At 44.2% G+C, this 21,882-nt stretch overlaps 1 protein-coding gene across 3 annotated transcripts in view; it reads left to right on the forward strand.

Annotated features, from left to right (window-relative positions):
• CLIP1 (CAP-Gly domain containing linker protein 1) overlaps positions 1 to 21,882 on the forward strand; it is a 126,472-nt gene that overhangs the window by 24,552 nt on the left and 80,038 nt on the right. For all 3 annotated transcript variants that reach the window (XM_059408332.1, XM_059408335.1, XM_059408333.1), the window contains exons 2-3: positions 15,172 to 15,366; positions 19,828 to 20,399. In XM_059408332.1, coding sequence (XP_059264315.1) covers positions 15,282 to 15,366; positions 19,828 to 20,399 — 657 coding nt within the window. In that variant the 5' untranslated portion in view covers positions 15,172 to 15,281. The remainder of the gene's footprint in view (positions 1 to 15,171; positions 15,367 to 19,827; positions 20,400 to 21,882) is intronic.

Genomic DNA, 21,882 nt, shown 5'->3' on the forward strand with positions numbered 1-21,882 from the left:
AACAAGTAGGCAGAGAGGCAGGCAGAGAGAGAGGAGGAAGCAGGCGCTCTGCCGAGCAGAGAGCCCGATGTGGGGCTCGATCCCAGGACTCTGGGATCATGACCTGAGCCGAAGGCAGAGGCTTTAACCCACTGAGCCACCCAGGCGCCCCGCTATTTTTATTTTTAAGATTTATTTTAAGATTTATTTATTTTTTAAAAAGATTTTATTTATTTAACAGAGAGAGAGAGAGAAATCACAAGTAGGCAGAGAGGCAGGCAGAAAGAGGGGGAGGCAGGCTCCCCACTGAGCAGAGAGGACCCTGAGATCATGACCCGAGCCGAAAGCAGAGGCTTAACCTACTGAGCCACTCAGGCGCCCCATTTTAAGATTTCTTTATGACAGAGAGAGAGTGAGTGATCGTGGTGGGGAGGGGCAAAGGCAGGAGGAGAGGGTCCCAAGCAGACTCCGTGCTGAACACAGAGGCCAATGTGGGGCTTGACCCCACCACCCAGAAATCATGACCCACACCAAAACCAAGAGTTGGATACTCAACCGACTATGCCACCCAGGTACCCTAAGGATTGTCTTCCTTTAAACAAAAACTTTCAAAAACCTTGTGTCCTTATATACTGGGTGCAAGCACTTGATAAATTATCCCCTCCCGGGAGCCTGGGTGGCTCAGTGGGTTAAGCCGCTGCCTTTGGCTCGGGTCATGATCTCAGGGTCCTGGGATCGAGTCCTGCGTCGGGCTCTCTGCTCAGCAGGGAGCCTGCTTCCTCCTCTCTCTCTCTGCCTGCCTCTCTGCCTACTTGTGATCTCTCTCTGTCAAATAAATAAATAAAATCTTTTAAAAAAAATTATCCCCTCCCATCTTTTATTTAAGTAGATATGGTTTCTTCTAAATTTGATTGTGTGAGTTTAAGTTGAGAGATTATTAGGTGGCCAAAAATTTTCTTTTTTGTTTTTTACTGCTTTTCCCCCTCACAAAGCATGTCAAAATTAAACTCAGCATCCCATTTTTTGAAGTAGACTTTTTCAAATGTCCCGCGTTTTCCTCTGTAACAGTCACATGTCCCTATTTTCTTTTTTTTTTCCCCTTCAAAGATTTTGTTTATTTATTCGACAGAGACAGAGATCACAAGCAGGCAGAGGCGGGGAGAGAGAGAGATTGGGGGGAAGCAGGCTCCCCACCAAGCAGAGCCTGGTGCGGGGCCACATTCCAGGACCCTGAGATCATGACCTGAGTGGAAGGTGGAGGCCCAACACTCTGAGCCACCCAGGTGCTCCACATGTCCCTATTTTCTTTCTTTCTTTCTTTTTTTTTTTTAAAGATTTATTTATTTATTTGACAGAGAGAGATCACAAGCTGGCAGAGAGGCAGGCAGAGAGAGAGAGAAGGAAGCAGGCTCCCGGCTGAGCAGAGAGCCCCATGCGGGGCTCGATCCCAGGACCCCGGGATCATGACCCGAGCCAAAGGCAGCAGCTCAACCCACTGAGCCACCCAGGCGCCCCACATGTCCCTATTTTCTTAAACAAATAGACCTAGAGTCTTAAAACATTCACTTTCTTTAAAACTACAACCCCTTCATGGGTCCACTGGATGTGTTCCCTTTCCAGTTTGTCTCTTTAACTGGGATGCCTGTAAGACAGCTTCCTAGGGCACCTGGGTAGTTCAGTGGGTTAAGCCCTCCACCTTCTGCTCAGGTCATGATCTCTGGGTCCTGGGATTGAGCCCTGCATTGAGCTCTCTGCTCAGCGGGAAGCATGCTCCGCCCCCCCCCCACCCCGCCCCCCGCCTGCCTCTGCCTACTTGTGATCTCTGTCAAATAAATAAATAAAATCTTTTAAAAATTAAAAAAAATTAAAATTTTAAAAAATAAATAAAATCTTAAAAAAAAATAAAAAAGACAGCTTCTTAGAAGTGAGCTGACCTGTATACATAAGTTGATCAGTTTTCATGGCTACAAACATTTCTACATTTTTGGCATATATTCTTAGGCAGGAAGAAAAGAACCTTCGATTTTTGAATTCCCATCCCCTTTGCAAGATCTCTTTAATGGAGGGTTATCCAGTGGGATCCGAACAGTAGCAGAGCATAGCAGAGGGGGAGTCATCCCAGAGGCATCTCAAAATGACTGTTGGGTAGTTTCCTGGGGGCAGCCGAAATAGCGTTTGCTTGTTGTGCTTTGCAGTGTTAGGTGGCTCCGGCTTCATTTCCAGCCTTGGGATTCATTCCTAGAGTCATGTTTTTACTTTTCCTTCCTCCCAGGTCTTGGTAACTAATCCACTGTTTGTTTTTTTTTTCTTTACTAAAAGCAAATTTTTTTTTCTTTATCTGAGTATTTTCAGTATTCTTAATGAAGCGTGGATTGCTTGTTAAAAGGAGTAACTGAAGTAAGGTTATGTTCTGTGTTTTGAGAAGGGTGTAGTCTTGAACTATACCCCTAACCCCTGAAGATCTGTTTAGAACAGAAGGCTGATAGCTATGTAATTTCCTGTTAAAAGACTGTGTCGTGAGAGAAATTCTGTCTGAGAGGAGAGTGGGGTACTTGAATTCTTGGAAATAATAGCCAGCCGTCTGGGTGCTTACCAGGCACTGGCATTGGCCTCATCACGTGAAGCCTCCCCAGACTCTGGTCTCTGCCAGTATCTAACACTCTCAACAAATGTGTCCCAAATCTTGACTTCCCTGGGGGTAGGACGCATTTTTTGGTTGGGTGGAGGAGAATAATTGTACTTTCTGGAATCCTGACTTGGAGTAAAGCTGACATTCTCAAGAAATGTAAAGCATACCTCTTTTTGGGAAGTACCAAAGAAGATAGGTCTTCTAAGGTTATTTGCTTCCCTGAAATAAGTATCTTGCCCTTTTAAAATTTATGTAGGTCAGATCTCAGAGTTAAATCACAAACTAGGATATTAATCTACTTCAGATTTTGTGCTTCTTTGAGGCCTGGCTTTTTTGGTTTCAAAAAACGGGTAGATTACCCATGGGTAGATTAAACGGGTAGATTACCCATGGGAAAACCTAAACCCAAACCCCTGTTCCTCTAGTGTTGGTGTTTAGCAGCAAACTTCCTGGTAGGTGTGATGTAAACCTTGTCCTGCGAAGGAAGAGCATTGGGAGGGATTGTGCCACGGAGCTACTTAAATGTCCTGGAGTCCTGTCTGCTACGGAGTTGGTGCTTGGAAGATCTCCCTCCCCACATTTCCCATTTGAGAATGTATAAGCAAAATAGCTATTTTTGACTCTTCAGAAGTAGGTTCTAGAGATAAACATCTTGCAAATGGTTCTTGGCTCAGGGAGGCTTGGTGGCTCAGTTGGTTAAGCTTCTGACTCTTGATTTTGGCACAGGTCATGATCTCAGGGCGGTGAGATCGAGTCCCTTCATTGGGTGCTGTGCTAGGCATGGAACCTGTTTTAAATTTTCTCTTTCCTTCTCCCTTTGTTCCCCCCGCAAAAAAAAAAAAACCCAAAACAATAACAACAACCACAACAAATGGTTCTTGGCTTGAAAAGATATTAGAACTATGGCATTAGTCAGGTCAGTGGTATAAATATAGGATTCTTGGGGTTAGTGTGTAGTCTGTGTTGCAATATTATACTTTGGAAATGGAGATTATAAAATAATGTGACTGGCTTTTAAAAATACATGAAAGGGGCGCTTGGGTGGCTCCGTAGGTTAAAGCCTCTGCCTTCGGCTCGGGTCATGATCCCAGGATCCTTGGATCAAGCGCCACATCTGGCTCTCTGCTCAGCGGGGAGCCTGCTTCCTCCTGTCTCTCTGCCTGCCTCTCTGCCTACTTGTAGTCTCTGTCTGTCAAATAAATAAATAAAATCTTTAAAAAAAAAAAAAAACATGAAAAAGGGTGCGTGGGTAGCTCAATGGGTTAGGTGACTGCCTTTGGCTTGGTTCATAGTCCTAGAGTCCTGGGATTCAGTCGTACATTCCGCTCCTGGCTCAGTGGGAAGCCTGCCTCTCCCTCTGACCCTCTCACCTCTCATGCTGTTTCTCTCTTTTTCTCAAATAAATAAATAAATAAATAAAATCTTAAAAAAAAAAATACACCTGGACTTAGGTTTTGTCATCTAGGGAAAGTGTTGTTCATCTATAATGGTGATAGGAAGACTATACTTTCAGGGATCATTTCTATAGTTCGTATAATGGTGATAGGGCCATTAGTAATTCTTAGAACTCTTAGAATTATGTATATGCCTTGGATATATTTTTGCTATGCTGAGTAGTTGGACATCACATATTAACTTTTTTTTTTTTTTTTTAATTCAAATTCTGGAAGCAGCCAGTAGTGTTTTAGAGCCAAGTCCAATGAAAAGCTTTGAGGTCTCAAGATAGCAACTACCGCACTGGGTCACCAATAAAGTACAACTTGTAACCTATCTCTGAAGTTATTTCCGAAAGAGGAGTCAAAAATATTTTGACCAAAAAAATATATATATTTGACCAAAGGATTATAATTCAGATAACCTTAACATTTCCTTAGTTGATCACATTTGGCAAGTAGGTCCTCTCTGAATGGAGGAGGTTCTAGAACAGTGCTGTCCAACAGAACTTTCTTTTTTTTCCTTTCTTTTTATTTATTTATTTGACAGACAGAGATCACAGGTAGGCAGAGAGGCAGACAAGAGAGAGAGGAGGAAGCAGGCTCCCTGCCGAGCAGAGAGCCGGATGCGGGGCTTGATCCCAGGACCCTGGGATCATGACCCAAGCCGAAGGCAGAGGCTTTAACCCACTGAGCCACCCAGGTGTCCCAACAGAACTTTCTTTGATGGTAGATATTGTTCTATATATTGCACTGTGGTTATTAAATACTTGAAATGGAGCTGTCGTTAATGATGAGCTAAATTTTTTTAAAAAAGATTTTATTTATTTGACAGAGACAGTGAGTGCAGGAGCACAAGCAGGGGGAGTGGGAGAGGGAGAAGGAGGCTTCCCGCCAAGCAGGGAGCCAGATGCAGGGCTCGATCCTAGGACCCGGGGATCGTGACCGGAGCCAAAGGCAGATGCTTAATGACTGAGTCACCTAGGCGCCCCGAACTTTTATTTCATTTTGAAGGTTTATTTTTAGGGGCACGTGGGTGGCTCAGTCGGTTAAGCATCTGCCTTCTGCTCAGGTTATGATCTCTAGGTCCTGGGATCGAGCTCTGCGTTGGGCTCCCAGCTCGGCAAGGAGTCTGCTTTTCCCTCTCCCTCTGCCTCTCCCCCTGCTTGTGCTCTGTCTCTCTCGAATGAATAAAATCTTGAAAAAAATATTTGTTTTTAGAGAGAGACCACGTGTATATGTGTGTGTACAGGAATCTGGGGAGGGACAGAGGGAGAGGGAGAGAGAGAATCCCAAGCAGACTCCCAGCTGAAGTCAGAGATGATCATGACCTGAGATGAAACCACGAGTGGGATACTCAACCAACTGAGCCACCCAGGTGCCCCTGAATTTTTATTGCATTTTAAAAGAATTTAAACTTTATTTTAAATGTTTAAAAAGAATTTTAAAAGAAATTAAGCTTTAAGCAGCACATGTGGCTAGTGACTACCATACTGGGTAGTGCAGAGCTAGAATATTTAGCTTTCAGTATGACTTACCAGTCTGTAAGTGGTAATATACCATAAAAATCTTAAAAATTAGTTTACCAGCAAAAAATGAGTTTATTTGTAACTAGCAGATAATTGTAATTCAGAACAAGCAAGCCATACCAAAAAGTATAGAGAGTCCAACAAAGGAGAAAGCACGTTCCTTTATGGAGAAGGAAGCTGGGAAGGGTGGTTTTTGAGGAAAGTCCACTGGAGAAATGCTAGAGTTCAGGGTCATGACTGTTTTTTGTTGGCTGAGTAGGATAGTCGATTTTGTGGAGGAGATGCAGTGTACTTCCTCCGCTTCTCTAATTGATGGTTTTTCCTGTTGACAGTTCCGTTGGGGTTCTTCCTTGAGGACAGGTACTGCTTGAGAGCTCCCCCTTCTGGCCTCCTGGCTCCATGTTAGTGAGGTTTCCCTTTATAAAGGTTCACGTTATCAAGGCAGGCTAGGTCGAGGAACCTGGTCTCTGCTGCCCCATGCGCACAGTAGCAGAGAAGGCCAGAATTTATCATTTGTGTTCGGTGGTATCTAACCTTTATAGCCTCTCCAAATTTATCCTTGCTAAGGTGTTATCTGAAGGATTTGAGGTGAGAACCTTCCTTTGTGTTTCCATTTTGATCACTGACTTCAGATGCTCATGGCTCCTCTTCCTTGAAATTTAAGACCTACCTTGGCAGCCCCTGTCTGTTACTTGGACACATGGTTGGAGTGGGTGAAGGCTTGGCAGGCCACTAGAAAAAACCTGCCAACCCTTGGTTTAAATCTTTGCTTGACAGTGGTAGCCAGGTTAAGATAACTGAGATGAACCACTGACATAAATTCAGGGTTTAACAGGAAACTCTAGCCATCTTTCATTTCCTACCACTGGAATTTTTTTTTTTTTAAAGATTTTATTTATTTATTTGACAAAGAGAAATTACAAGTACACTGAGAGGCAGGCAGAGAGAGAGAAGGAAGCAGGCTCCCTGCTAAGCAGAGCCCGATGCGGGACTCGATCCCAGGACCCTGAGATCATGACCTGAGCCGAAGGCAGCGGCTTAACCTACTGAGCCACCCAGGCGCCCTACCACTGGAATTTTGAAGTAAAGGAGGCTTTTCCCTTGGGGTAAAAGGCAGGTAAAAGCTGATCATAGTAAATTTCTTAGATTGAACTTTAAGACTCTTGTCTAACTCGATTTCTTGCAAGAATCTTCTGACGTGTGTCAAACCAGGCTTCTCACTTTATACCTTTCCTCCTTCTCCTTCTCTGGAGTCTTACCTCTCTGCCTTTTTAGAAATCTTGACTGCCAACTCCCGCACAGAGGTGGGGAAGGGGTGCCTCCGTGGCTCAGTGGGTTCAGTCTCTGCCTTTAAGTTACTGTCCTTTGAGCCCCCTCAGAAACCCTGCCTTGCCGTCGTGCCTTTTCTTTCTGCCTTAATCCGCTCTACGCTTTCCTCTTTGAAAACACTTCTAGAACCATCACGTGGTATTGGTATTTGGTATATCTCATAAATTATATGTATTCTTAGTTATTTTTTATGTATATATGGGTCTTTTTTCCCAACCACATTATAAATTCCTTGAGCTTATGTTTAGGACCTGTATTTTCCGTCAGCTGTAGGTAGCACAAGTATGACTTTTTAAAATTTGTTGAATTAAGCAATCTCCATACCCACTGTGGGGCTCGAACTCATGACCCTGAGATCAAGAGAGCAACTGAGCCAGTCAGGTGCTCCCCCTACCCTCAAGTATAACTTTTTAAAATACTGATATACCCGGCCTGATTTGTAGAGTCATTTAAACAATTGAGGCTACTTTCCTCATTGATTTTATTTAATGAGGATTATTTATAAAGTACTGTGGGGAAGGGGTGCCTTCGTGGCTCAGTGAGTTAAGTCTCTGCCTTCGGCTCAGGTCATGGTCTCGGGGTCCTGGGATCGAACTCCGCATCGGGCTCTCTGCTCAGCACGGAGCCCGAATCCCCCTCTCTCTTTGCCTGCCTCTCTGCCTACTTGTGATCTCTGAAAAAAAAATAAAATCTTTAAAAAAAATACTGTGGGGAATATAGCAATGGCTAAAAGACGTGGAATGCACAGACTACACACACAGCTCAGTGTGCTCGGTGCTAGGAAGAGTCCAGACTGTGCTATGGGAAGTTGTAGGATGGGCACAGTTTCACTGGTGAGCATTGGGGAAGGTTTTGTGGGGCAGATGAATGCCTGAGTTTGCCCTTGAGTAAGGTTTCAGTAGATGGAGGTAACTAGACCTGGAAAGGGCTTCAAGGCTGAGCAAACCACTGGAAACAGCAGCAGAGGGGCCTGTAGTGCCAAGGGCTCTGGAGTGGCATTTGGGGAATCGGACACCTGGATGGTTCACATGATTAAGGAAATGAACCTCAGGGGACTTTTCTTACCAGCTGATCAGCAGGGAGTGGTTCTCAGACGCAAGCATCAGAACCACCAGAAGAAGGGCTTAAAATCTAGGCCTACCACCAGAGCCCCAGAGTTAGTTTCAGGAAGTCTGGTCAGGGGCCTTGATGATGACTCGTGTTTCTAACAGGTTCCCGGGTGACATTGGTGCTGCTGCACACTTTGACTATCACTGATTTAGAATACAGCCTGTCTGATAACTGCCTTAGAGAGACACCTGGTTTATGCATACAGATACCCTGATGGTAGCGCATACTTGTGTTCTTTTTGCTACGTATATACTTCTCATCTTCCGACAAATTGTAGGTTCAGTTCTATCACTCAGCCCCCTGCACAGTGCTGTGCCCGTGGTCATACAGTAGTAATGCTGGATCTGCTGACTGGGCATCCTCACCTGTAAACATCGGAACCAGAGGCACATGCTTCTGGAAGCCCTTAGGGCATGGGGGTTTTCAACCTTTGCAGCTCAAATTGTAGGGCACAAACGAACAGAACGGCAGTTCTCATCCTTTTCTCCCCAGGACCCTTTTACCTTCTTAAAAATTGAACTTTTTATCTAGGTTTTATCCATTGATGTGTACCATATTAGAAATTAAAGCTGAAAATATCAGTTCATCAGAAATTATAACAAACCCATTACACATTACATACATTTTAAATTAATAACTGTTTCTCTAAAATAATAACTTGAGTGAGAAGATGACACTGCTTTTGCGTTTTTGCAAATGTGTCTTTAATAGAAAACAGGTTTACTAGAAGGCAGCTGCTTCTGCATTGGATCTGTAGTGAGAAGTTGTTTCCATTGATGTGCATGAAGAAAATTGGCCTCAGACAGTTGAAGAGAAGAGGAAAAAAGTATTTTAAGAGCATTTTCAGATAATTATGGATTTTCTTCCTTTATACTAGTCCCAAAATTTGATGGGTTGTAGTTTCATCAAAGTGGCATCTGAAACTATGAATGTTTATTGTTACATAAAAATCCATTGGCCTGCTTTGTGCTTTGATGATTTTGTAACATTGTGCGTTGTAGGTTGAATGATACTGGTTTGTGGAGAGGCACGTTTCCGTGTACTGACACATTTCATTATATAATGTACAAAAATTACATTTGTGAATACCGTTGATCTCATCCCAAAAGTCTTTAGTATTGGGAAGCTGTCGAGCTTACAGTAGAGGATATGTTTTCCAAAATTCTAAGTTTAGGGGCGCCTGGGTGGCTCACTTTAAACATCTACCTTCGGCTCAGATCGTGATCCCAGGGTCATGGAATCGAGCCCCCCATCGGGCTCCCTGCTTGGCGGGAAGCCTGCGTCTCCCTCTCCCACTCCCCCCTGCTTGTGTTTCCTCTCTCGGTGTGTCTCTCTCTGTCAAATAAACAAAATCTTAAAAACAAAAACAACAAAACCCCCCACAAAATTCTAAGTTTCTCTTGAACGCTTAAAATCTCTCATTGTCAAGTTGATTTCCTTGAAGTGACCCTTCGCGTGGTTCCTTTTCAAGAACATGTCTGCCGGACAGCCGCGCCGCAGTCACCACAGTCTACCGTTTTCTTCAAGGAAAGTTGACATTCTGTGAAAAAAGTGGCAAATTGAGCCTGTGCCTCCTTGGCCCCCGTTCTTCTCTGAGACATGGTACGGTGGTTCACGGCCGCTGTGCTTCGTGTGCGTGTCCCATTTTGTTGTAGGGTATTAAAAAGGCACATATTTGGGGCGCCTGAGTGGCTCAGGCTCAGGGGTTGTGAAATCGAGCCCCATGTCGGGCTCTGCACTCAATGCAGAGCCTGCTTCAGGTTCTTTTCTCCTCTCCCTCCTGCTCACTCTCTTTCTGTGTCAAATAAATAAATAAAATCTTTTTAAAAAGCATATATTTAAGGGTTGAAATGTAATACAATGATTTGTTTTTCGGCTACACCAAGTGCTTTACATTGTTCTGGGAACGTGGCTTCTCCCCTCCTTGCACGTACATGGGCGTGAAGAACGTGCAGCGTGTTCTCATTGCCCGGACGTGGCACCTGCGGTCCGTGCCCACCAGCACTTTCGCACCTTCAGTGGAAACATCAACGAGGTGGAAAAGGCAAAAAATGTCTTAGTAATACTGTGCAAATAGTTCTGTTTCCCTAAAAGGGTCTCGGGGGTGTCCTAGGAGTACATGGACCTCATCCTGAGAACCATGGTATCACAGTAATGAAAGTCAGAGTTGGCAGAATGGCATATTTCTGTCACTCCTACCGTGGTGAGCTTACCTTCCACTCAGTAAGTTCAGAAACTCATTTTTAAAAATCCATTTACTCAGAGGTGAGACTCTTGAATCATAATAATAGACTTATTCTGCATTGGATCTGTAGTAAGAAGTTGTTTCCATTGATGTGCATGAAGAAAATTGGCCTCAGACAGTTGAAGAGAAGAGGAATAGGGTACTTGGGTGGCTCAGTGGGTTAAAGCCTCTGCCTTCAGCTCAGGTCATGATCCCACGGTTCTGGGTTCGAGCCCCACCTCCGGCTCTCTGCTCAGTGGGGAGCCTGCTTCCTCCTCTCTCTATCTGCCTCTCTGCCTACTTGTGATCTCTGTCTGTCAAATAAAAAAATAATAATAATAGGCTTAGAGATTATGGATTATAAAATATAACTTTGTATATTTATAGTGAGAGAAATACCAAAAGACACTATTCCTTTTGGTCACGGCTGGAGACCCAAACCTTAATCTGAGTGTGGAATTTTGGAGCCTTGTTTCAAATATCCTTAATGCTGATTTTCATACAATTTTTTGCAATCTTGGCTCATCCTTCTCCATACTACCCTTGTTTATTTTCCAAAGAAACTTTTTCCAGTGTCCATAAAATAGACATTTTTTTTTTAACTCCCTTTCTGGACTTTCTGGGTTATACTTCTTTTTACTTTGGCAATACAATACCTTTCATCATTTTTATGTATTTTCACTTTTTAAATGCTAAATTATATGTATGAAACCAGTATGGGTGGGTGTATACATATACAGTGTAGAAGGAGAGGAAGAGAGAATCCTAAGCCGGCTCCAGGCTTAGTGAGGACCCCAGTGTGGGGCTCGATCTCCTGACCCTGAGGTCTTGACCTGAGCTGAAATCAAGAGTCAGAGGCTTAACCCACTGGGCCACCCAGGTGTCCCAGAGTGCCATCACTTCTTTGAGTCTCCTTGAGAAAGCTGTTTAATTGCTCAGATCTTCATTGTCTTTGACCATGAATAGCCATAATGACAATTGTTCACCTCCCTGGGACACTTTGAGATGCAGAGAAGACAGTTTTATCCTGGTGCTTTGGGCTCTCTTGGTGCTGTACACATGTAGGTCGTGTTAGTAAGATGAGTCCTAATCTCTTTAATTGTGGTGTGCTGTCCTTCCTAAGTTGAATGTTAGGTTTATCAGAAAGAACTTGGACTCTGGAATCAGGCCTGCGCTGCCTGAGGTCACTTGGCTAAGCAGCACAGATGTGACCCTGCTGGTCACATCTGTGCTGCTTAGCCAAGTGACCTCAGGCCGTAGATCGTTAACAAATGAGGAAATGCACCTGTTAATTTCTGAGGTGCTAATTGGTTTGTTAAGGAAGGATAATAGTAGCTGATCCCACAGAACTGTAAGCTTCAAATGGGGTAATAATATGCGTAGAAACTATCTATAGATTGTAATCTGTGTATTGTCCTTACATGTTGGGAGGATAGAGGAGATGGGTGGTTTGTCTTCTTTTAGGTTCAAAACTCTTGAGATTCAGTAAGCACAAACATCAGAAATTTAACTGCGCTCAGGATATTAGTGAGGCAAGAACGTCTTTTTTTTTTTTTTTTTTTTTTCTGTTTGCATGTTTTGGAATTGATTAGTTTTAAGGTGACATTCACTGACCTTGAAAGATTATGCAGAGATGTTGCTTCTTGGTCATTACAGTTTGTGGGTACCATGACCAAGACTTTGATCTTTTGTTTTTCAGCAAATTGATTTTTTTAAATCAAGCCTGACATGCCATTCATTAATAATGCATGAAGAAGAAACTTGAATTAGAAGATTTAAAAACCCAGCATGGCTGATGTTGCTCCTGATTCTTTTATTGAAACAGACTGGACTTTTCTCCTTTGTTATTATTTCTTGGTCACAGTTCTCTGCTTTGGGATTCAAATGACTCAGATGGACCACGATGCAGAGGCATTCACATTAGACGACGAAGTCCTAGACTTTGGGTTTATCACTATTCTTAGGTTCTTTTTTTTTTTTTTTTTTTTTTTTAAGATTATTTACTTATTTGACAGACAGAGATCACAAGTAGGCAGAGAGGCAGGCAGAGAGAGAGGAGGAAGCAGGCTCCCCGCCGAGCGGAGAGCCCGATGCAGGGCTCAATCCCAAGATGCTGGGATCATGACTGAGCCAAAGGCAGAGGCTTTAACCACTGAGCCACCCAGGTGCCCCTATTCTTAGGTTCTTAATAACCCCATGCTCTGTTCCTTAGGCGGAGGCGTTTAGATCGTCAGATTTTTGTGAGCTCAGGGAGTTGAGCTGCAAAATTTGAAATTGGCTGAGGCTTCCAAGTTGCTGATTGTGGTGGTTTTCAAAATCTCTCTTTAGGGAGGAGTGCTTGACCAGAGCCCAAGAACTCACTGTTCTGCCTGAGTGAAAGTATTTTAAGAAGCATGTCATCCTCTTTTCTTACCATCATAGCTTGCCCTGGACCATTATGCTCTGTCCTATTCTTACCTACCTGACCCTTTTACCTTACGATGATGGCCAGGGTGAAGAGTAGACACAGCATAGCAAGTCCCCGTGGCAGCCTCTGCCCTTCGCCTGTCCCCACCCTTCTCAGATTCTCTGGACATGTAAATAGTCTTTCTTAGCTGAAGTTAGAAGGGACTCAGCCTTTCCCTTCCATCTAAGGCAATAGCAAGAGCCAGTAAATCTGCTTGTAACTTACAGGCTGTGTATGGTGAGGGTCTGATAGTGAAGCAGGTGGTTTCAAACCTGACCCTGAATCAGCCACCTGTCCTGGCACCCAGACTCCCACACCCACTGCCCCCCCGCCTCCCATGGCAGGGATGATGACTGTGGAGACAGAAAGGAGCCTGGGGATTTTGTTTTAATAGTCAGGATTGGCCTTCCAGGAAACAGCATTTCTTTCTGTGTTAATCAGAGTCTTCTCAAAACCACATAATTTACTTTGACATTTTAAAAAACACCTTGTACCATTTTGGACCCTCTTAAGAACCATGGGGAATCTGCAATGGAGCCTAATGAGGCAACTGTCTTGGCATGATTTCTCTTCAGTCTGATTATCTTTCAACAGAAAAGCTGATGTGGCTGTATTAGGCTTCTAGGGCTATCTTTTTTTTTTTTTTTTTTTAAAGATTTATTTATTTGACACACAGAGATCACAAGTAGGCAGAGAGGCAGGCAGAGAGAAGGAAACAGGCTTCCTGATGAGCAGAGAGCCCGATGCGGGGCCGATCCCAGGACCCCGAGACTATGACCTGAGCTGAAGGCAGAGGCTTTAACCCGCTGAGTCACCCAGGCGCCCCTTCTAGGGCCATCTTAACAGATTGTCACAAACTGGAGGTCTTAAAACAACAGAAATGTGTTCTCTGGGGTCTGGAGGCCAGAAGTCAAAAAGCACTGTGTCTGCAGGTTAGTTCTTTACCGGCGCCCTGAGGGAACACTTGTCTCATGCCTGTCCCTGAGCTGTTGGTGGCTTTTTTACCTTACGATGGATACAAGGATGTCGGCCATCCTTGGCTTCGGACACATCACTGCAGTCTCTGCCTTCATCTCCTGGTGCCTCCTTGGTGTGTTCTCTTCCTCTAGTAAGGATGCTTGTGGTTGGCTTTAGGGCCCACTCAGGTAATCCAGGGTGATCTCATCTCAATATCCCTAAGTGAATCGCATCTGCAAAGACTCTTCTTCCAAATAAGGTCACATTCACAGGCTCTGGATGGATACATCTCTGTTGGGGGTGGGGGCAGTGAGCACCCTTCAGCCCACTTCATAGGGGCTCCATAGAGGCTCCTCCGTCATCCCTGGCTAGATGTTTTCACTGGTGCTTGTCATTGCTTGTAAGAGAGATGGGGTAGCAGAGTCACATCAGTGTGTCATTGTCCCAGCTCCACTAGCAGAAAGTACAAAAACACAGTTGTTTGACAGAGTCAGTGAATAGCATTTTTCTCTTTGATTGATTTATTCCATTTTTAAATGTAATGTCTGGAAATCTTTCCCCACATTCCAGAATCCCAAAGCCTTTCCGGTCTTCTTTTTTTTAAAATTTTTAATTTTTTAAGTTAGTTTCAGAGTTAGAATTTAGCGATTCATCAGTTGGAAATAACACCCAGTGCTCATTACATCACGTGTGTGTCTCCTCCTCTTAGACTAAGACAAGATCCTATTTTGCCCGAGCCTCAAAGTTGTATATTCATACCTGGTCTTGAGTAAATCAGAATTACATTGCATTTCTGGGGCGTCTGGGTGGTTCAGTGGGTTGGAGCCTCTGCCTTGGGCTCAGGTCATGATAACAGGGCCCTGGGATCGAGCCCCACATCGGGCTCTCTGCTCAGCGGGGAACCTGCATCCCCCAACTCCTCACTCTGCCTGCCTCTCTGCCTACTTGTGATCTCTCTGTCAAATAAATAAAATCTTAAAAAAAAAAAAGAATTATGTTGCATTTCTATAGACAGATCAAAAAAATTTTTTTTCCTTAGGCACTTCCCAGATACTGCTTTTTCTTGCAGAGTTTGAACCTTACTCTAGTCTCACAAAGACATGGTTTTAGATCCAGCGTTGCGTAATTCTGTGAACTTAAAAAAGTATGCAGTTAATACAGGCTTGTCATAAAACTTAAGCAACATAGAAATGAATGAAGTGAAAACAACGCTCCCTTCTCCTGCCATTAAGGTTGGTGCACATTTTTCGGAACCCCCTTCTGTGGACCGTGTGGACTTCATGCACCATACCGAGCTCATAATGTTAAAGAGAAGTCAATGTATTGTTAGGCTCAACTGCTTGTTTTTAGTGTCGTAAATTGCATCTCAGCAGCATCTTCGTGTTTTAGTCTAGCTTCCTGGATTTAGTGTGGAGACAGTTTGTCATCGTGTGTAAGGAAAAGTTGAGCTGGTGAAAGCTGCTTTAATAATAGATGTTACTTCTGCTTGCTTCCTCCCATAGATTCTAAATTCTGTTTATATTTTTCTCCTGCAGATTTAACCCAGAGACTGACTTCACCATAGAAACACCTACAGTTGTATCAATGGTTGGGGCAAGATAGTGGCAACAGGCAAAGGAAGAACAGTTCTGACACACTAAGGACAATGAGTATGCTAAAACCAAGTGGGCTTAAGGCCCCCACCAAGATCCTTAAGCCTGGAAGCACAGCCTTGAAGACGCCTGCTGCCGGTAAGGATGATTTATATCTAAGTTAGAATCCTGTTTGAAAACTTTAAAAAGACAACCTTAAACAAATTAATATTTTTAAAAATATTTGAAGAAGTTATAATGAAAAGACATGGACCTTTAGGGGCACCTGGGTGCCTCAGTTGATTAGGGGTTTGACTTGTGGTTTTGGCTCAGGTTTTGATCGATCCTCAGGGTCCTGAGGTCCAGGCCTGTGTAGGGCTATGTGGTTAGTGGGGAGTCTGCTTGTCCCTCTCGCTCCCCCTCTATCACTCCCCCTGCTCGTGCTCTCTTGCTCTCTCTTCGAAAGTATGGAATTTTATACCTAAACATATTTTTTTAAGATTTATTTATTTGGAAAAAAAAAGGGGGGGGCGCCTGGGTGGCTCAGTGATTTAAAGCCTATGCCTTTGGCTCAGGTCATGATCCCAAAGTCCTGGGATCGAGCCCCGCATCGGGCTCTCTGCTCAGCGGGGAGCCTGCTTCCTCCTCTCTCTCTGCCTGCCTCTCTGCCTACTTGTGATCTCTGTTTGTCAAATAAATAAATAAAATCTTTTGAAAAAAAAAAAGATTGATTTATTTGGGAGAGAGAGAGCACGTGCGTGCGAGCAGGGTGGGGGGAGGGGCATAGGGAGAGAGAATCCTGAAGGGGCCTCCCCACTGAGTGCCCACCGCCAGCACAGGGCTCGATCCCAGGACCTGGAGATCGTGATGTGAGCCAAAAATCAAGAGTTTGCTGCTCAACTGACTGAACCGCCCAGGCTCTCCCTGTATCTACACATTTTAAGGAAGAGCTCTTAGTTAATTTAGTGCAGGGTGCTTAAATAGTTAAGTGACTTCAGGATTTAATCCTTACAACGTTAAGATATTTTTTCTTGGGGTGCCTGGGTGGCTTAGGCATTAAGCATCTGCCTTTCACTCAGGTCATGATCTCAGCGTCCTGGGATCGAGCCCTGCATTGGGCTCTCTACTCTGCGGGAAGCCTGCTTCTCCCTCTCCCACTCCCTCTGCTTGTGTCTCTCTGTGTCAAATAAATAAATTCTTCAAAAAGAATAAAAAAAGATAATTTTTCTCTCTTGGCCTCCCTGAACTCAACTGGGCCGTTCTCTTTGTGTAAAGAAAAGAAGAATGGCCCTGGCTTAAAAGATTTGACGACACGGAGTGATCTGAAGTTGGCCATTGGTGTCAAGGGAGCAGGCAGTGCACTGGCTTGAGTCTAGGCCACGCAGGAAACCCTCCCCATGTTGTAGGTGAACCCGTGGCCTTGATGGTCTCCAGCAGCCTCTTTTCCCTCTGCGCTCTGTCTCCTCCACCACCGTTTCAGTTTATAGCCCGTAATGACCATGTAAGGTCTTCAATAGGAGAGTCAGGGCATCTGATGCTTGCTTTTCTGGTCTTCTCATGTGGTTTATATGCTATTAGATAGGTTATCAGTCATTCAGACAGGTGTCCACTATGAAATATTAAGTCCAACATTTTTCTTCAGATTTTTCCTTAAAACCTCATTGATCTTCCACAAGGGCAAGGATCTTTGTAGTTTTTTTTTTTTCACTGCCCAAATTTACCCACATACCTAGAACATTGCCTGGCTCTTAACAGGAGCTCAGAAAATATTTATTGACTGAATGAAGATCCCAAGTTATTTACATTTTTTCTCTTTTTAATTAATTTTTATTTTTTTAAAAAGATTTTATTTATCTATTTGACAGACAGAGATCAGAAGTAGGCAGAGAGGCAGGCAGCGAGAGAGGAAGGGAAGCAAGGCTCCCTGGTTTGCAGAGAGCCCGATGCGGGGTTCGATCCCAGGACACCAGGATCATGACCTGAGCTGAAGGCAGAGGCTTTAACCCACTGAGCCACCCAGGTGCCCCCTATTTTTTATTTTTTAAAATATTGTATTATTTTATTTTTTTTCGGTGTTCCCAAATTCATTTTTTACCACACCCTGTGCTCCATGCAATACGTGCCCTCCACAATACCTACCATCAGGCTCACCCAACCCCCCCACCTCCCTCTCCTCCAAAACCCTCAGTTTGTTTCTCAAAGTCCACAGTCTCTCATGGTTCGTCTCCCCCTCCGATTTCCATTTCGTGTATCATGATAAAACTGGAGGCCGTGAAACATGTTAGAGGAGAAGAAAGCTTTACTGTGGTGTCTCCTGTTCTCCTTCCCCTCCAAATCCTTCCTCTCTTTAGGATCCCTTTGAGTGTTGCCTGTTCCCTGCACCCTCCCACGGTCATGCTCAGCCCACCCCAGCACATTTTAGCATTGTCTTTTTCACTTTTTAGCACTTTTTGTGCACATCCCTTAGCACGTAAAGTCAGGCAGGGGATCATGAGAAATTCAACTTGGTTTCCTCAACAGTACTTGCTACACAGTGCATGTTGTTATTAAGAGTAAAGCAGCTTATAAACACTAAAACTTAGATGCTTAAAAGGAGATCGTTTCCTGTTTGGGCCCTTTTTTGAAGATTGTTTTTCAGAAACTCATGCTTGCAGCACCCTGTCAGGAAGAATGGTTCATGTACACAACTGGAATGGATTCTAAGAAACTGACTTGGCTGGCCTGTCTTTGGCAGGTTATTATCTGTTTGATTTGAGATAATTTATTGTCTTGTAAAAAGCCAAAAAAACAAAAACAAAAACCCTTCACAAATCAAAATGACAGTCTCTTCTAATAGGTAGCCTAAGGGGATGTTCAACACCTGCTATAAGCTGGCCAGACCACCGTTTCCCAATCTACCCACAGTTCATGCTTTCTTTCTTTCAATCAGACCTCGGCCAGATGTGATCTCTTCCTCCAGGAGGCCTTCCCTGACTGCTCTGCCTAAAGGCCCTGTCTCTTCCATAGCACTTCTGTCATCTGAGATTACCTGGTGTGTCTCTTGACCGTTTCCACACCTCTAAGCTCTGGGCTCTAAAAGGGCATGGACTATGCTGTCTTGCTCTGTCCCCTACTGAGAACAATGCTTGGGACTAGTGCTGGAGTGGTAGAAACCCATAGAAAGGCAGAGCATAAATAAGTACATTATTTTGTTTTTAAACCTCTTTTTTAAAAAATTTATTTGACAGGAGAGACACAGTGAGAGCGGGAACACAAGCAGGGGGAGTGGGAGAGGGAGAAGCAGGCTCCCTGCTGAGCAAGGAGCCAGATGTGGGACTTGATCCCAGGACCCTGCGATCATAACCTGAGCCGAAGGCAAGCACTTAATGACTGAGCCAACCAGACACTCCTGATTTAATAAAACTCTTTATATACTACTTTCCCCTTATAGGTAAAGAAATTGAGCTCAGAGAGGTCATGTACCAGCTAAGGTCACAGTCTGCCTACTAAATGGTAGAGCACTTAAGAATGTGGGCTTTCTTTGCCAGTTCATACCAAATATTTAATAAATGCTTAGTGGTTGAATGCTTGAGTTTCTGGTATAAATATTACATTTTGGCAAAATATAACTTCTGTTTTTACCGCAGAGTAGAGATTGCATGAAGTCATCTTGCCTTAGCAGGGAGTTGCGCCAGGTGCTGTCTTTCCCCCTTGCTGTGCTTTCTGTCTCTGCCAGCGAAGGAATAGGGTTCACTTGGTGGTCTTGGAGTGAGATGGCAGGGCTGTGGCCCTGAATCTCCTCCTCTAAGCCCGAGTGTGGATCTGTGGCTCCAGGGTCCTGGACTTGTCAGCCTTCCCTGACCACTCTAACCCGTGGGAATAGAGCCCATCTCCAGGGACCAGGAAGTTGTTTTCTCAAGATATGTGTGGCAGGGGATGGGGGAAAGAATGAAATCGGGCCTGTGTTATGAACTCGGGGAAAGGGACTTTTTTCCCCACTTGCTTTGACTTTCCAGTCTTAATTGCCAATAAAGATTAAATCCTACCGGCTCACTGAGTTTCGACAGAATTGAAAATGGTAGTGATGGGGGCACCTGGGTGGCTCAGTGGGTTAAGCCACTGCCTTCGGCTCAGGTCATGATCTCAGGGTCCTGGGGTCGAGTCCCGCATCGGGCTCTCTGCTCAGCAGGGAGCCTGCTTCCCCTCTCTCTCTCTGTCTGCCTCTCCATCTACTTGTGATTTCTCTCTATCAAATAAATAAAATCTTTAAAAAAAAAAAAAAAAAGAAAGAAAATGGTAGTGATGGGCTGAGTCCTTTTTTTTTTTTTTTTTTTTTTTAAGTTTTATTGATTTAAGTGATCTCTATACCCAACATGGGGCTCAAACTCATGACCCTGAGATCAAGAGTCCATGTGCTTCCAACCAAGCTAGGCAGGCGCCTGAATGGGTCAAGTACTTTTGGCCTCCTTGCTTTAAAAAAAAAAAAAAGAACAGAATAGAAGGACAGATATACAGAATATCTTAGAAGAGCCGTGAGTGCTCCTGTTGCTTGGGCTTTCTCCAGTTTATTTTCTTCCTAGTTATGAGTTGTCTGCTTGCATATGAGATTGAGTCTTTTCTGATCCTTTCTTCTCTTTGCAGTTGTAGCTCCGGTAGAAAGAACAACATCCAGTGAGAAAGCATCAAACACACCGTCCTCTGAGGCACCAGAGGAGTTTGTGGATGACTTTCGCGTCGGGGAGAGAGTTTGGGTGAATGGGAATAAGCCTGGATTCATCCAGTTTCTGGGAGAAACCCAGTTTGCCCCAGGCCAGTGGGCCGGGATTGTTTTAGATGAACCCATAGGCAAGAATGATGGCTCGGTGGCAGGAGTTCGGTATTTCCAGTGTGAGCCTCTAAAAGGCATTTTCACCCGCCCTTCGAAGCTAACAAGGAAGGTGCAGGCAGAAGATGAGGCTAACGGCCTGCAGACAACGCCTGCTTCCAGAACGACTTCGCCTCTGTCCACCTCTGCAGCCAGCATGATGACCCCCTCCCCAGCAGCCCCTTCAAATATCCCCCATAAATCAGCCCAGCCAACAACAAAGGAACCTTCAGCTACGTCTCAGATCAGCAACCTTACAAAAACTGCCAGTGAATCTATCTCCAACCTCTCAGAGGCCGGTTCCATCAAGAAAGGAGAGAGAGAGCTCAAAATTGGAGACAGAGTATTGGTGAGTCCAGAAACCTTCTGAGGTCATTGTGTTGAACTGACGAATGGTTGAAATGCACATAGACAGACTCGGAGTCTGTTCTAGAAAGACCATTCATTAATAGAGAAATTACCCAGCTTTTCTAGTGTTTGGTTTATGTGTGAACATGGAACAAACTAGAAGCTGACTCTATGGTTTGAGTGTAGTTATGAGCTTAAGTTTATAATGATTGGTTTTGATTCTGTCAACCAGTTTAGCCAAAGGAACATTGAGTTTATTACTCGTAACTTACTTGACAAAACAAGCTTTATAAAAACCTTTATAAAAGGTTTTTTCCCCTTGGTTTGTAGTTTTTGCTGGAAGGATGGTGTGTGGGCATGTATAAGATCCTGCTTCCTGAGGTGTCTTGAAAAACTCAGGCATCATAGGAAGTTATTTCAGAATTGTTATGCCTTAGAAATAATCTCTGGTATCTTTTCCTTTAAGGTTGGGAGTTGTCTGCTTAAGATCTAGGAAGATCTTTATACAATGTATAAAGTCAATGCTGTGACTAGTGATTTTGTTCTTTTATTTTATTTATTTATTTGACAGAGAGAGAGAGAGAGACAGCGAGAGAGAGAGAACACAAGCAGGGGGAGTGGGAGAGGGAGAAGCAGGTTCCCTGCTGAGCAGGGAGCCCAAGGCAGGGCTTTGATTCCAAGATCCCGGGATCAACACCTGAGCCAAAGGCAGATGCTTAACCGACTGAGCCACGCAGGCTCCCAGTGTGTTCTTTGTTTTGAACAAGAGGCCAGAGCTGACCCCCAGCTCTGCCTTTGTGACCTCAGCAAGTTCTTTAACTTTGAGGTTCTTCATCTGTAAGAATGAGAGGATACTGGTACTAACCATCTAACATCATTGAAAGGATTACATTAGATAATGCATATAAAATTCTTAGCAGTGCCTGGGATACAGCAAGCACTCAGGCAACTCTGTCTCTCCCTGATGGAAATTTGAAGCTTTACTATTTTACTCGTCCCACACTTCAGTCAGTTCAGTGTAGGGCCTGAAGTTGGCCAGCAGTCTTTGACCTGGTGCTCTGCCTTTCCTTGTATCTGTTCAGCAGCTGTAAATTCCTCCAGGTCTGGCAGCTTCCAGGAATGCGGCAGGAGGATGAGAAGAGCTTTTAGCCCTTAGTGTACCATATGTCTCATGGAACATTTCCACAGTGCTCTGGAGCAGCCTTGGGGAATTGAGGAGGAGACAGAGGCTCGGGGCAGTGGGGTCACCAGTCCAAGGGCTCCCAACGCAAAGAGGGGTGGACCTGTCCTTTAAACTGTGGTCTTTTTACTCCAGGGCCTTTTGTGGAGAGCTAATGATTGATAGTATAGTTGTAAAGTTGGAAGTGTTTTTGATGACTGTTGTCTTACGGATAAGGAAGCTTAAGCCCAGAGAAATGAAGTGACTATCTAATCACGTAGTGAGTTCTCAGCAGATTGTAGAGTTAGAACCCAGAACTTCTGCC

The sequence above is a fragment of the Mustela nigripes genome, chromosome 8 (genome assembly GCF_022355385.1).
Source record: "Mustela nigripes isolate SB6536 chromosome 8, MUSNIG.SB6536, whole genome shotgun sequence".
Taxonomy (NCBI): Eukaryota; Metazoa; Chordata; class Mammalia; order Carnivora; family Mustelidae; genus Mustela; species Mustela nigripes.